The sequence below is a fragment of the Crocuta crocuta genome, unplaced genomic scaffold (genome assembly GCF_008692635.1).
Source record: "Crocuta crocuta isolate KB4526 unplaced genomic scaffold, BGI_CrCroc_1.0 scaffold130, whole genome shotgun sequence".
NCBI classification, from domain to species: Eukaryota; Metazoa; Chordata; class Mammalia; order Carnivora; family Hyaenidae; genus Crocuta; species Crocuta crocuta.
The window spans coordinates 6,794,143-6,809,227 of record NW_027527920.1 but is presented as its reverse complement, the minus strand read 5'-3'; the positions used below and the strand labels follow the sequence as shown (position 1 = coordinate 6,809,227).

General features: G+C 42.0%; 1 protein-coding gene across 5 annotated transcripts in view; it reads left to right on the top strand.

Annotated features, from left to right (window-relative positions):
• IQCH (IQ motif containing H) overlaps positions 1–15,085 on the top strand; it is a 210,240-nt gene that overhangs the window by 151,127 nt on the left and 44,028 nt on the right. For 4 of the 5 annotated variants that reach the window (XM_077746671.1, XM_077746665.1, XM_077746657.1 and 1 more), the window contains 2 exons: positions 2,389–2,509; positions 6,847–7,133. In XM_077746671.1, coding sequence (XP_077602797.1) covers positions 2,389–2,509; positions 6,847–7,133 — 408 coding nt within the window. Of the gene's footprint in view, positions 1–2,388; positions 2,510–6,846; positions 7,134–15,085 lie in introns of those variants that run through there. The other variant, XM_077746688.1, reaches the window with a different exon arrangement.

Below are 15,085 nucleotides of genomic sequence, written 5' to 3'. Positions count from 1 at the left end.
TGCTGCTATCACCACCATCCATCTCCCTAACTCTTTTCATCACGTAAAACTGGATCTCTGCAGCCAATCAACACCAGCTCCCTATTCCCCCGACCCCTAGTCTTGAATGGCCACCACTATACTGTCTGTCTCTGTCATTTTTATACTCCTCGTACCTGTAGTTTATTGATATATGCATGACTAAATGAATAGATGAATTATTTCTCCTTCAACTGACTTGATGTGAATGGCCCCACAGTAGATCACTGAGTAGGTGGGGTTTTTTTTTTAATATTTTTATTTTATTTCTAGGATAGAGAGAGACAGCGTGAACAGGGGAGGGTCAGAGAGAGAGGGAGTCACAGACTCTGAAACAGGCTCCAGGCTCTGAGCTGGCAGTCAGCACAGAGCCCGACACGGGGCTCGAACCCACGAACCGCAAGATCATGACCTAAGCGAAAGTCGGACGCTTAACCGACTAAGCCACCCAGGCGCCCCTCTGAGTAGGTGGTTTAACACTTTTCAGAAGCAGGGCAGGAAAAGCCCTTTAGTCAAGGCAGAATAGAAAAGAAGTCTCCACTGTCATAGGGGACGCCCGGGCCTGCGAAGCTTCCTTCCCTGACACAGGGCCTTCCTGAGCAGGGCTGGAACTGACAGCCATGCTCCAGCGTCCCAGCTTTGGGGCACCTCATGAATCACAGACAATGGTCTTCTTTGATAGAGTAGAATGCTTTTAACTCAAACAAGTATAAAACAAAAAGAAAGGTGGGCTTGGAGGACGGTGTTCCAAGGAGCAAGGAGGGGGGCCAGGGTATTGGAACGGCGTGTTCCATATGCTTCTTTATGATTTAGATGCAGGGGTGTGGAGACCCGAGGCGATGTCCAGTAAAAAGCAGAACTGTGTACACTGTGCGGGGCATGAGGCAGAAGGCCCCCCTGCTCTGACAACAGTCTTCCTGCCTCCACCTCCCGAGGCAGAGGCTCCAGGCCTGAGCCAGCTTCCCCAGCCCTTCTGAACAGACCTCCCACCACTGCATAGGGATTCATCCTGAACGTGCCCAGGCCAGGCACTCCCCTTTTTTCCTGACTTTTTTGTTTTGTATGTCAGGCACTTACTAAACTAATGAGACTCTCCCACCAGGATTTTCTGGATATTTCAGAAATTATTCAGATTATTTGGACCTGCCTAGAGTATATTCTCAGGTGTTCATCTTCTATTATAGATTTTCAGAGGCACTGGACCCAGAATTAAACAGATATCCCAAGGAGCTGAAAGGGGGGTGATGGGCAGGACAATCACTTTTTGATGTCAGGGAAGTTGGAAATAAATGAGTATATAGATTATTTCTAAGATGCTCTTAATGCCACTCACCAAAGCAGCAAATTTGTTTCCGACTCTTTCAAACTACTGAGCACTCATACATAGATCTAGAAGGTCCCCAGCAACCCAAAGCAAGCCCAAGTTTTTCTTTATGTTTTTGAATATGAATAATCCATCAAATGGCTTTATATCTAGTGCCCAGCTCTACTTCTGCCAGAAACAAAGTCTGAAGAGGTGCGGCTTCTATTTGAAATTTTTTAGATAGTCTAAGACTATCCAGAAAAAAAATGGTCCTGGCCCTCTGAGGCTCTTTATATCACAAAGTCAGGTATCTTATTCTTTAAGGAATTTCTAGCTGTTTTCATTTTGACAGGAGGCTCTGTGTTTTGGGCTGTTTGGTGACAGTAGAGGGCCCGTCTCATATCTAGTCAGATGAGGCTTCGACATTGTGGGGAATGCCAGCACCCCTCCCCACCTCACCCTTGCAACCTACTCCCACCTAAAATTCCCACCTTTACAGCATCAGCCCCAGGTTTAAGGCTTTGATCCCATGGCTGCAGGATGTAGAGCCCCCCCGCCCCCAACAAAGGGGAAAGGGCACAGTTTAAAGAGATGGAGGTGCCAAAGAAAGACCCTGCCAACTCCACAGTTTCTCCCAGGGTTAGCCTTATTACGGTCATAGAATAAAAAACATTTGGGCCTGAAGGATCTTAGGGACTAGGTAACCCCCTATTCACATAAAGGGAAACTGAGGCCCAGAGGAGATAGGCACATCGCCCAAGGACACTCAGCTAGCTGGCCCGCCTACACAGCAGGCCTGCAGCTGGATTTCCTGATGTCAGATAGGAGGCTGCCCTTTGGAGACAACAGGCATGATTAGCAGCAATATTTAGGAGCCAAATCACTTTGAAATATGAAAACGGAAATGGCTGGAAAAATAGAGAAAATTTTCAAAATGGCTTTCTGACTCTGGGTAAACAGTAACCACATTTTTTTGCCTGTTGGAGGCCTGGTTTTTAATCACTCCACAAGCAGTTTTCATTTCTGTAGTAAAATTGCTTGTGGTTCTATTTAATTTGTTTCTGCAGGAGCCAGCTTTGGTGAAGATCTCCGAGGAGCTGGCGGGCATTTTAGCACAGCACGCACAGCCAGTCAATGAGAAACGGTTCCCGACGTGGAGGAAATTCCTCCAAACATTTCTCAGTCAAGGTAAATAAGACCGTAAACTTTCTATTGAGGATTGGCCTATACAACCTTGAATTCTAGTTTTGGGTCAACCTCGCACCAATTTAAATACCTCGCATCTCTTGTTTTGGTTTAGGTAAGTGCTCCTACAAGCAGACTTTTTTTTTCTTATAAACTTTGCCTAAATATTTATTGTGCTCTCAGCGTCTTACATAAATAGGAGCTGAGCGCACCAACCGTGGCAGGTGTAGCTCAAGATTCGGCCCTATTTTTGCACCTCAGACTTTGCCTGACGGGTGGGCTTTAGAATCGCATGCCCTGGTTATGGATCTCATCCATGACCTTGAACAAGGTTCTAAAACCCCCGGAGGCTCAGTTTTCTCCCCTACCTCACGGGATTGCTTGGAGGTGTTAGTGGAATACAGATGTGAACATCTCTACAATGCAGTCTGACTCAAGGTGGGACTTTAGTAAGTGTTAATTTCCCCTTCCCTTTCATGGGAGGGAAGAAATGGTCTTCCCTCCACTTCTGAAGGCGGATTTTCTAAATAAGTCTTCTCCATGGTCCTTTCCTCCTCCTCCTAATTCATCCTTATTCTCTAAGGACACCAAGAGGTTTGTGGATGAGGAGATGAATGGACCGAATGACCACAGTTGCAGAGGTCCCTGTGGGAGTGGCCACACGACCACACATTGCCCCCTACTCTTAGGAGGTTACAGCGTAAGGCAGACATTCTTACCAGCTTACCCCCATGAGTAATACAGGAAGACTAGTATAACAGGCCACAGGAGATATGTTTACACTCTAGTCTCCACTGCCAGGTAATAATAAAAATTATTATACTAACATTAATATATAATATCATAATAATGGGAGGTCGGATGAGAGCAGCCACAACAGTACAACGGTGATAGTGCACAGTGGAGATAAGATAACGAGGGCCAGGGAGTGCTTATTCTGTGTCAGACACTATTCTAGGCATATGCATATTTAATCCCCCTAACAATCCTACCATTCTTTGGTGGGTGAGTACAATTATCACCCTTGTTTTCTAGAAGGGGAAACTGAGGTACAAAAGATTAATAAGTAACTTGCCCCAAATCACTCTGTGAATACACAGCAGAGCCAACAAGTGGCTACCTCTGTGTTGATCCAGGTGTCTTGGCAGGATCCACCAGGTACATTTGCATCCTAGCTCAGTGTATGAGAGAGCACCAGAAAAGACAGTCTGTTGGAATGGACTGGGCGGGCAGTGTGGAGTGGGAAGGAGTAGTTCATGAGTTATTTAAGTCAAGAGTTGGATGGTCAGCCATCTGACAAGCATGCTGAAAAGGGAGTTTTCTGTGGCTGCGGGGAGAGGGGAGATGATGCACGCTCTCCCATGTGCTCTCAGATCCAAACTTCTGGAGACATGAATAGATACTTCTCCAAAGAAGACATCCAGATGGCCAACAGACACATGAAATGCTGCTCACCGTCACTCATCATCATTAAATACAAATCAAAACCACACTGAAATACCACCTCACACCGGTCAGAGTGGCTAAAATGAACAAATCAGGAGACTCTAGATGCTGGCGAGGATGTGGAGAAACGGAAACTCTCTTGTACTGCTGGTGGGAATGCGAACTGGTGAAGCCGCTCTGGAAAACAGTGTGGAGGTTCCTCAAAAAATTAAAAATAGAACTCCCTTATGACCCAGCAATAGCACTGCTAGGAATTTACCCAAGGGATACAGAAGAGCTGATGCATAGGGGCACATGCAACCCAATGTTCACAGCAGCACCTTCAACAATAGCCAAATCATGGAAAGAGGCTAAATGTCCATCAACTGACAAATGGATCAAGAAGATGTCATTTATATATACAATGGATTACTACTGGGCAACGAGAAAGAATGAAATCTGGCCATTTGCAGCAATGTGGATGGAACTGGAGGGTATTATGCTAAGTGAATAAGTCAATCAGAGAAACACAGGTACCATACGTTTTCACTCATATGTGGACCTTGAGAAACTTAGCAGAAGACCATGGGGGAGGGAAAGGGGGAAAGAAAGTTACAGACAGGGAGGGAGGCAAACCATAAGAGATTCTTAAATACTGAGAACAAACTGAGGGTTGATGGGGGTATGGGAGAGGGGAAATTGGGTGATGGGGATTGAGGAGGGCACTTGTTGGGATGAGCACTGGGTGTTGCATGGAAACCAATTTGACAATAAATTATATTTTAAAAAAGATCTAAACTTCTGTGATTCTACCAATTTCCACATGCACCCACTGACAGAAGAGTAAAATGGAGTTAACCTCATATGCATAAATGGGAAAGAACAAGGTCCCTACAACAAAAATAGTCAAGAATAACGGGTTCTTTTTAAGTTAGGAGGGGAGGACCATGAAGATCTCCAGATCCATCTAGGATAAGACTTAGGAAGTTTCCAAATCTTCCAAGGTCAGCTATAAAACCACAAGCTATACAACCTGAGCTATACAACCACAAGCTCAGGCTGTCCTTGACTTCCTGTGCATCTCTATCCTTTCTTCTAGCCATGCTGTAAACAGTGCCCACTTATGGGAAGCAAAACAAGCTTTATTAAGCTAGTTTTATAGATGAGAAACAGCCTCAAAGCTAGAAAGTTACACAGCAAATATGTGATGAGTGGGAAACACAGACCCTACAATTTTAGCATGTCTCAAACATCCAGCTCTAGTAAGCCATGGCTCTGAGCCCAGTGCATACGGCAGGCCTGCATAAATGTTCACTGACCAAACGGGGCCATCCCCTCAGGCTTCTTGATTCTAAGGCCACATCTCTCACCACCTTCCATTATGACCTGTTTCATTTCACTTCTGCTCTCTCAAGTGTTCTTCTGGCCATAAAATGTGCCACAGATTCGATGTCTATGTTGTCACAGGACTATTATCACAGGCAATATATTTTTTAAAAAGAGGAATTAATTGCTTTGAAAGGAAAACAGTTAACAATGAAGAGACTCTGGTCATAATGCTGAGAAGAAGGTACAAATAAGTTTCTTTGGAGTAAAAATTCTAAAGTAACCTTGTAAGTATAAAGGATAATGTGTTTCCACTGAAGCACAAGCTTTGAAAATAGATAAAGCCACAAAGTTAAGTCAATCAGAGAGACTCAATCGGTGTCTTTGTTTGGATTTGTTTGTGTTTTTGTGGATTTTGTTGTTGTTTTGTTGCACTTACCTTGCTAATTCCCCCAATAAGTCATATTTAGGTACAGCACACACTAGTAGGTCCCATTTAGAGAAGAACACATCTCATACTAACCAACTAGATAAATCAGTTTTCCTTCCAAAACTCAGCTTTCCTTAGGGACAGCTCCAAACAAACTTAGAGACATTTAAGGAAAATGCCTTTTATATAGAGTAACAGATGTCTGCATTTGAGAAATGCTAAAGTCTCAGGGTTTAACTATATATGCTGTTCAAAGTCTGCGGGCAGAGGTCACCTCCCAGCAAATTTGTGAAATGCACACCAAGCTTATCTTAACACTGTAGGGCTCCAGAGACTGCCCCATCTAGAGAATGCTTAGATGTTTTAACTTCTAAATTATGCTATCTTAAAAAGAGGGGAGGGTGGTTCAGTCAGTTAAAAGTCTGACTTTGGTTCAGTTCATGATCTCACAGCTCATTGATTTGAGCCCCATGTCAGGCTCTGTGCTGACAACTCAGAGCCTGGAGCCTGCTTCGGATTCTGTGTGTCTGTCTCTCTCTGCCTCTCCCCTGCTCATGCTCTGTCTCTCTCCTCTCTCTCTTTCTCTCAAAAATAAATGTTTTAAAAAATGCTTTACAATTGGCTTTGCATAGGAATCCTTTGACGTAATCGTGTTCTCTCGTTCCTGATAAAAGTCCTAATGTGTCAAAACTTCAAAAGCAGTGACATTGAAACAGAAAGCACTTGTCATGAAGATATAAAGTGCAGACTATGGGCAGTTAACTCCCCCTGAGGGATTTGCCTATAGTCCTTAGGTTATGAATAGGCCATAGCCTTAATGATCTTATGATGTCATTACGGCGAATGAAAACTAACATTCGTTGAGTCTTAGTATATGCCAAGTCCTAGTATATTGCCAAGCACTAGGCTGAATACTATAAATACATTATCTTTAAGATTCACAACAATCTAGTGAGGTAGGTTTTATTATGCCCATTTTATAGATAAGGAAAAGGAAGTTCAGAGAATTGAAACTACTTGCCCAAAGTTCACAAGACATGGCAGATGCAGGATCTGAGCCCTAGTCCATCTGCTACAGTCTGGGCTTTTTTCTCTTCTGCTAAGTGGACACAATCCACGTGAATACGTCTTTTCACCTACTCCATGTTTCTCCCACCAGGAGGCGTGGTGGAAGCATATCCACCCGCAGATAGTGTCACCAACCTGATGGTCGACATGCTGATAGAGCCCAATGGAGAGATCAGAGTGTTGTCAACGGGGGACCAGATTCATGCAGAAGGCCCCTTCATCAATTCTGGTACCACCATGCCTCAGACTTCAGTGGATCCCCAAGTTCTCAGTTCTTTGTGCCTCAAAATCGGAAATGCGTGTAAAACGAGAGGTGTTGTTGGTTACATTTCTATAGACCTGGTGACATTTATTGACGCAAGCACCATGGAGCAGCAGGTAAGTTAATGCCACGTGAAATACTAAAATATGTAAACACCCCATACCGTCTGTCCCCAAGTAACAGGGGAAATCAGGTTCTCAGATTCAGTGCCCCTTGCATGAGCTGACTCTGTAATTCAGCATTTATGAGGTCTGTGCCCAAGGTCTTCTCTTTCGGGTACAGCTGGAGTTTCGATGACGGCAACTCATCCTACCCAGCTTTGTCGATGGGGACTCAATTCTGCCCATTAGTGTCTTATCATGACACTATTTTATGCCATCCAGGGACTGAACTTGTCTAAGACTTGTGCTTACATAGAACGTCAATCCCTAGAAAGGAGTTCAGAGTCCTTGTTTCCATTCCTCTCCTTATCAGTAGTTCACCAGCAACTTAGGTTGTCTATTTTTTTCTTCTAAAAAATGCACTGGGCCATATTTCATCAATATAAAAAGGTCTTAATAATAATATGATGAACATCACGTGCCCCCACTCAGCTTAAGAAATGAAGTGGTACCAGTCCCGCCTCCAGTCCTGTGCACTCCTTGCCAATCTTCCTGATGCAGCCCCTTCTCCTCCCAGAGGCTTACATTTGGGGCTCTGAGGCCTGTCCATATCTTTACGCTTTGACAGCGCATGAAGGAACCCATAAATAATTGTTTTATTTTGCAAGTTTTTTTTTTAATTTTTAATGTTTTATTTATTTCTGAAAGAGAGAGAGAGAGAGCAGGGGAGGGTCAGAGAGAAAGGAAGACACAGAATCTGAAACAGGCTCCAGGCTCTGAGCTAGTTGTCAGCACAGAGCCGGATGCGGGGCTCGAACCCACGAACCGTGAGATCATGACCTGAGCCGAAGTCAGGCGCTTAACCAACTGAGCCACCCAGGTGCCCCTATTTTGCAAGTTTTTAAACTTTCTATAGATTATGACACACTATACATTGTTATTATTACTCTATAACATGGTTTTATATATTCAGCGTTTCATCTGTAACAGTCTTCATATGCACATGTGTGGCTCTGATGTATAAGGTCTAGTAACTGTGGCCTTTTTTGCTTTCTTTCTCACCCTCCCCCAGTTATAATGTTTAGATTCCCACTACTACTTCACAGGACTCGTGTTTAAAAACGCTCAGTCCCTCCTCTGTGAGTGCTGGGTGACCAGACCTCCATCTACAGGGTGACATGGCCTCCGCCCTCTCTCTCCTGATATCCTCTGGCCATCCAACACTGTACATGCACTTTGGTTGTTTTATATTCATTATTCTCAGTTTTATGATTCTTCATTTCAGTCAGGTGATGGTTTCAAAGTGAGAGTTTATGTTCCGGGGAGCTTTCAGCTTGCTCAATAATCATTTTCCATTTGCCTTCCTGGCCCCTCCGTCGGTTTTGAGTTCCTTTCTCAGGCCCGCACATTGAGAGAGAAAGGGACTAACTGACGGGCATCTACTAACCTACCTGGAGCTGAGGGAGGACAGAAACAGTGCCCTCTGGTGAAAGAGTGGGGTGGCAGGGAAGCAGGGGACACTTCCCGCCCCAAATATTCGTCATGAGAAATGTGATCCCTGGGGCGGTAGGAGGATGGAGCTATGGGGACTGTTGAGTTGTGATTTCTATTTATGCAAGTTTGGTAGGGGGGAAATTGCATGGCAGTGAGAGGGGTCTTCAAACCCAGAGCTGGTCCTATCCCGGGCTCACTATCCTTCCAGGTTTCGGGGATTAACGTCTTACCCTTCACTTGGCTGGTCCCATGTGCCCTGCCAGCCTTTGCTCATCCAACTCCCCTCTTTTTCTCTCTCCTAATCACACTAGGCTCTCTCAGTCCCCCTTTCATCTTACTACCTCCTGCCACAGGGCCTTTACATGTGCTGCCCCTCTGCCTGAAATGCTCTTGCCTCTTCTTTTTCATCTTGTTAAACCTCCTCCCATCCATAGTAGTTCAGCTAAAACCACACTTTCTTAGAGAAGCCTTCCCTTACCTCGCTGACAAAGTCAAATTCACCTGTTTTGAGTTCTCACATCACCAAGTACCTCTCCTTCCCATCACTTTACCTTAGTGACAGTTTTAAACTTATTTACATGATTATCTGATTACAGCTGTCTCCCTCTGTAGACTGTAAGCTCTGTGAGGAGACATACGATGTCTGTTTTTGCTCCCCACTCAATTCTCAGCACTACTCTGCCCTGGCCCAAAGTAGGTGTTGAGTAAATATGTGTTGAAAGAATGAATGAACAAACAACAGAGGCTTTTTAGCAGATACTAGATGTGGTGCCAAGGCTTTTAGAGAATGAATTCAGGGATCAGTTGATGGATGAGATAAATATTAACCCATGATTCTGTAATTTGATCATATTATGACCCATCATTGTCTCATCCTGTTAATACTTGAGTATATTGTCATTTGTGGTATGATTTTCCATAGAACAACATTGGAGGAAGTGCTCAGTGAATACACCAAAGGGTGTTTTTACATTTGCAAGGGAAGTATATTAGCTCTGTGCATGTGTGTATAATAAAATATAATAATATAATATACACAAATATATAATGAAATATAGGCATATATATAATAAGGTATAAATAATATAAACACAAATATAAATACAATTTTATAAATAAATTTATAAAACTTTTATATATAAGATATATAAAAAATATTTTGGGGCAAAATCACTGGCATACTCTCTAGTCATTTAGCAAGTAACATCACCCCAAAAAGCACTTAATTTCTCTCCCTAGTGGGCATGCTGTGTGGTACCAATGAAGAGACTGACATATTACCAATGCCTCATTTTTGCCAGTCTAACAGGGGGAAAAATGTTATCTTGTTGTCCTTTAGTATTTCTTTGATTTTTAGTGATGATGCACGTCTTTTCATGTTTGTTGGCTCTTTATATATTTTGTCTTACTTGCCTTACCATGTCTTTTATCCACCTAAGTTGGACTATAAGATAAATGTTGATTTGTAGAAGCTCTTTGTACATAAGCAATTCTTATCTTTAGGTTGTTATATGTAACAAATATGTTCTCCTAGATTGTCATTTGTGGCTTTCCCCTCTTTTTTCCAGCCATGTTTTCCACCATAAAACCATTATTTTTTCCTTTCTCACTGATTAGTAATATTTTATAGAAAGGTGTTCCAAGAGTTCATCAAATTTCCACCCACGAAACTCAACAACCATTGCCAACTTTCTCCTGAAACAATCATCACTGTGATAGTGGTCATTGTCTATTTCTGTCATGCTTTCTGCATTTATTAGTTGGCAATCTGCTGTAAGCAAGAGTTTTTCCTTCTTCATCTTTCATGTATGTATGTATGTATGTATATTTATACTAGTTGGAATTGGTGAGTTTCTATTTTCTTCAGTCAATTATATTTTGATGGTTTCATCATTTTGATGCTCAAATTGCCCCAGATTTCACTGCTGGGAGAACTTCAGAGTGGCTCTTGTGTCCTTTTGACATGTCCCCATCATTCTTTGTGAGTGCTGTCTTACTTTCTAGCACGAAGGGATATTCCAGGTTCATCTTACATTTCCCTGTCCAAGACCTAGGATCAATCCAAGAGCCTTGGGTCCTTTTAGTGGAAGATAGTATTAAGATCTGGGCTCTTGGTACTTTCAATGCTACTAGAGTGTCCAGTGCTTCTGGTCTCTCTCAGTGGACAGAGCTTGGAAGTATATGTATTATATATGTACTACACACACACACACACACACACACGCACACGCACACACACAAATGCATCTATAACTGTCCCTATATCTATCAGTGTATAAATGTTTACTTATTTTTGAGATACAGAACGTGAGCAGAGGAGAGGCAGAGAGAGAGGAAGACACAGAATCTGAAGTAGGTTCCAGGGTCTAAGCTGACAGCAGAGAGCCTGATGCAGGGCTTGAACCCACAAACTGTGGATCATGACCTGAGCCAAAAGTCAGACGCTTAACCAACTGAGCCACCCAGGCACCTCTATCAGTTTATATATTTTAAAACCCCACGTTCCTGATAATCTAATATTTCAGTATTCTTTCCAGACTTCCTCTTTTCCACACTTAAAAATAAATACCTTCTCTAACAGTGAGAAATCGGAGACTGTTTATCCTCAATATCTGTACTTATTTGCTCAATCAATTTGTTCAGTGTACCAACCTCCCAACCAACCCTGCTGTTTTCTTCACCTGACACATCTGTGCCCATTCCTGCCCCTCCTGTACTTGGACCCCAAATGCTGTCATCTGTGTTTTATTTGTAATGTTCTTTGTCATACTGAGGTTTCAAATAGTCAAATCTAGCTCTTTTTTTAAATTACTATATTACTTTGAGCTTATAGTTTCTTTTTCTTATCCTTGGTTTTCTCAGCTATGAAGTACATTAGCTTCTCTGACTTCTGAGAAACCTTTCCATTCAAAAATTATGTATTTCAATATTTTCATAGTACCTATTTTTTTATTCAAAATTAATATTAAGAAGAAGAGGAATCTACTTTTTGGAAATATTACAAGGAAATAATCACAAAGGTTTATGTATGCATATGTCAACCAGAACACCATTAAGGATGGTAAAAATTTTCAAATAACCTAAATTCCAATAATAGAGAAATTGTTAAGCAAATTACGACAGAGCAATAGAATTGAATGCTATGAAACCAAAACTTCAGTTTTTGAAGAATATTTAGCATGAAACTTCATAGAATAGTTGGAAGGCTAAAATTCAGATTACAAAACAACATATGCAACATGCTAACCATTTTATAAAAAGAAGAAAAACCCATATATATGCAGAGCAAAAAAGAACCTAAAGAAATACACTAAGAGGTTACAAGTCATTATTTCTGGATTGGAAGATTGAGGGTGTGGCAGGCAGAGTAACGGCCCCCAAATAAGTCCTAAACCCTGAAGTCTGTGAGTGTTACATATGCGGTAACATAATGATGTGATTAACTTAAGGATCTTGAGAGGGGAAGATTAGCTTGGATTATGCAGGTGGCCAGTATAATCACGAGGGTTCTGCTGGCTCTGAAAACAGAGGAAGTGACAGTGAGCCAGGGAATGCAGACGGCCTCTAGATGACAGAAAAAGCAAGGAAACAGATGCTCCCCTAGGACCCCCGGGGAGGAATAAAGCACTGCTGACACTTTGATTTTAGCCCAGTGAGACTTCTGACTTCCGACCTGTTAAGTGACTAACTTTATAGCAACTTGTTACAGCAGCCATAGAAAACTAATACAGAGTGATTTCTGTTTTGTTCTTTGTGCTATCTGCATTTGCATTTTCAAAAGTAAGCATTATTGGGGCGCCTGGGTGGCTCAGTCTGTTAAGAGTCCGACTCTTGATTTTAGCTCAGATCATGGTCTCATGGTTCTTAAGATCACACCCCACATCGGGCTCTGGGCTGGCAGTGCAGAGCCTGCTTGGAATTCTCTCGCTCTCCCTCTCTCTCTCTGTTCTCTGTCTCTCTCTCTCAAAATAAATAAAAGATATTTTTAAAATCTTTCAAAAAATAACAATTATTATATTTGTAATCAGAAAAAATATATAAATAATGATCATTACAAACCTGTACAGAATGTAATAGCTTACATGTTCATGTACAAGACCTTATATATACACATGTCCTGCAACAGACATGGGAGCAGAAAACTGGCTGCATCCATCTCAGATTATTGCTCTCTGGTTCCCAATGGTCCCCCTAACTCAGCCTGGTAAAAGCAAAGGAGACTGGAAGCCAAAACAAAACAAAAAAAAAAGAGATAAGATGGCAATGGTACACCAAGGATAGGCCCACAATTGTGAATCAACTCCAAGTAGGGGTGTGGAAAACCCTGATCAGCCTTAAGGAGACGAGTGTTACATATGCAGTAACACAATGATGCAATTAATTTAAGGATCTTGAGAGGGGAAGATTAGCTTGGATTATGCAGGTGGCCAGTATAATCACGAGGGTTCTGCTGGCTCTGAAAACAGAGGAAGTGACAGTGACGTTCTAAGGTAGCTATATGGAGGGAAAGTTTTGGAAACACAGGGTTTAAGTATTGTAAACATCAGCCAGAACACAGGGTCATTGGGAATGAAAGGAAAAGAGTCAGTAAATGAATCACAGGGTTGTAAAGTACAGATTAGGGAATGCGGTCAATAATAACTTTATAATAACTTTGTATGGGGACAGATGGTAACTTGGCTTATCGCGGTGAGCATTTAGTCATGTTTATAAAGGCCGAATCACTATGTTGTACGCCTGAAACTAATATAATATTGTATACCAACTATACTTTAATTTTTTAAAAAAATAGGAAAAAGGCCGTCCCTGAGAAATGGAGGTGGTAGGAGCATAGTAGAAGGCACCTCTGCAAGTGGATTTATATCCAAGATTCCAGTACCCTAGAAACGAGGCAATTCCAGGCTTTCAGAGACTCCATGCAGAGTACACAGAGCTACAAGGCAGCCACACTGGAGATCTGGCCTTTCACTGAGAGGAGGGCCCTGTCCCATGTCACCATAGAGGCATCCAAGCCTTAAACAAAGAGCAGCAACTATTACCCCAATGGATCCTGGAGCCAGGGCTCCTTTGATGGGCAGTATCCACTGGGTTCCAGGAGGGGCATGAAACACCTAAAGAGAGACTGACATGTTCATTAAATAAGTACTTCCCAACAGCTTACTCTAGCCCCATGCTAGCAGCCGAGGGAACAAAGATTAAACAGGATCCACTCCCTGTTGTAAGGAAGTTCATTTTGCATCCATCACCCAATTTCATCTGATACACATGCACCACAGTTGATCTTTACTCTTACTGATTCCTAGGCATAAATATTGCCTTCTTGAGATTTGTAAATCCTCTAGAAAATACACTGGACCTTGCATTTTTTACCTTTGTGATGTCTAACACAATGACAGTCACATGATAGCCAGTTGGTTGATGGCCCCTTGGAGCTTCTAGAATATCCAGATCTGCTGATCTTACTTACTCACTTCGGGGAAATTTTTAAATAAAGAACTAGTATTTACTGAGCATCTATTATGTATAAGCCATTTTGGTCGGTGCCAGAGAGGCTGCAAAAACGCAAAAGAAGTGGAGGCTTGCCCTTAGGGAGTTCACAATCTAGCTGGAGAGACAGACTCAAAAAATGAATTACAAGTAAAAATATAAGTGACAACCACATAGAACAATAAAAGAGACATCAAAAAGGTAATGTCAGCTAACTGCCTTCTGTTTGGAGCAATCAAGAAAGGTTGGTACAGAGTAGGTGGGATTTGAGCTGAAAGACAATTAGGATTGGAAGGAAGGTAAGAAAGAGTGTATTCCAAGTGGGAAAGGTATTGTGGAGGTTGGTGATAGAAAAGCACAAAATCCATACGAAGTGAGGATTTACGTTTTACAAACTTCATATCTGACTTGCCTCCTATAAATACACATTTACATATCATTCTCTGGTCCCTTTTCTTTGTATAAAGTCGCTAAACAAATTGGCAAAGATGCTTTCTTTTGAAATTTCCAGATTAAAAATTTGTTCATTTTTAGGTAATTGTGAATATTTAAAGTAATCATTTCTGTTATGATCATTGATTGTTATTGCTTTAAAAAAAGGGGAGGTAGGAAATGCAATTTTTAAGAAAAGAGTTTAGATGAAAATGGCCTTGAGCACTAGCCAAGGCCTTTCCTAGATACAAAAGGTAGCCACAGAAGGAAATAGGACGAATTGTGAGGAAAGACAAAAACAGAGACCCTGACCTACATCAGAGAATATCCCACACATTCTAAAAACTGTCTCGAAGAATGCCTAATACAAGTATATCAGCCTAGAATAGAAAAAAGAGATTGCTGAGAATATTTTCATCATGATAAGTAATAGGTTCTGGCCCCAATCTGTCCATTAACCAGTTGTGATACTTTAGACAACTCACTGGACCTCTCTGAGCCTTGTTTTTTCCTTGACAAATGGTGACTTCCTGCCCTCCTTCCCACAGGAAGTT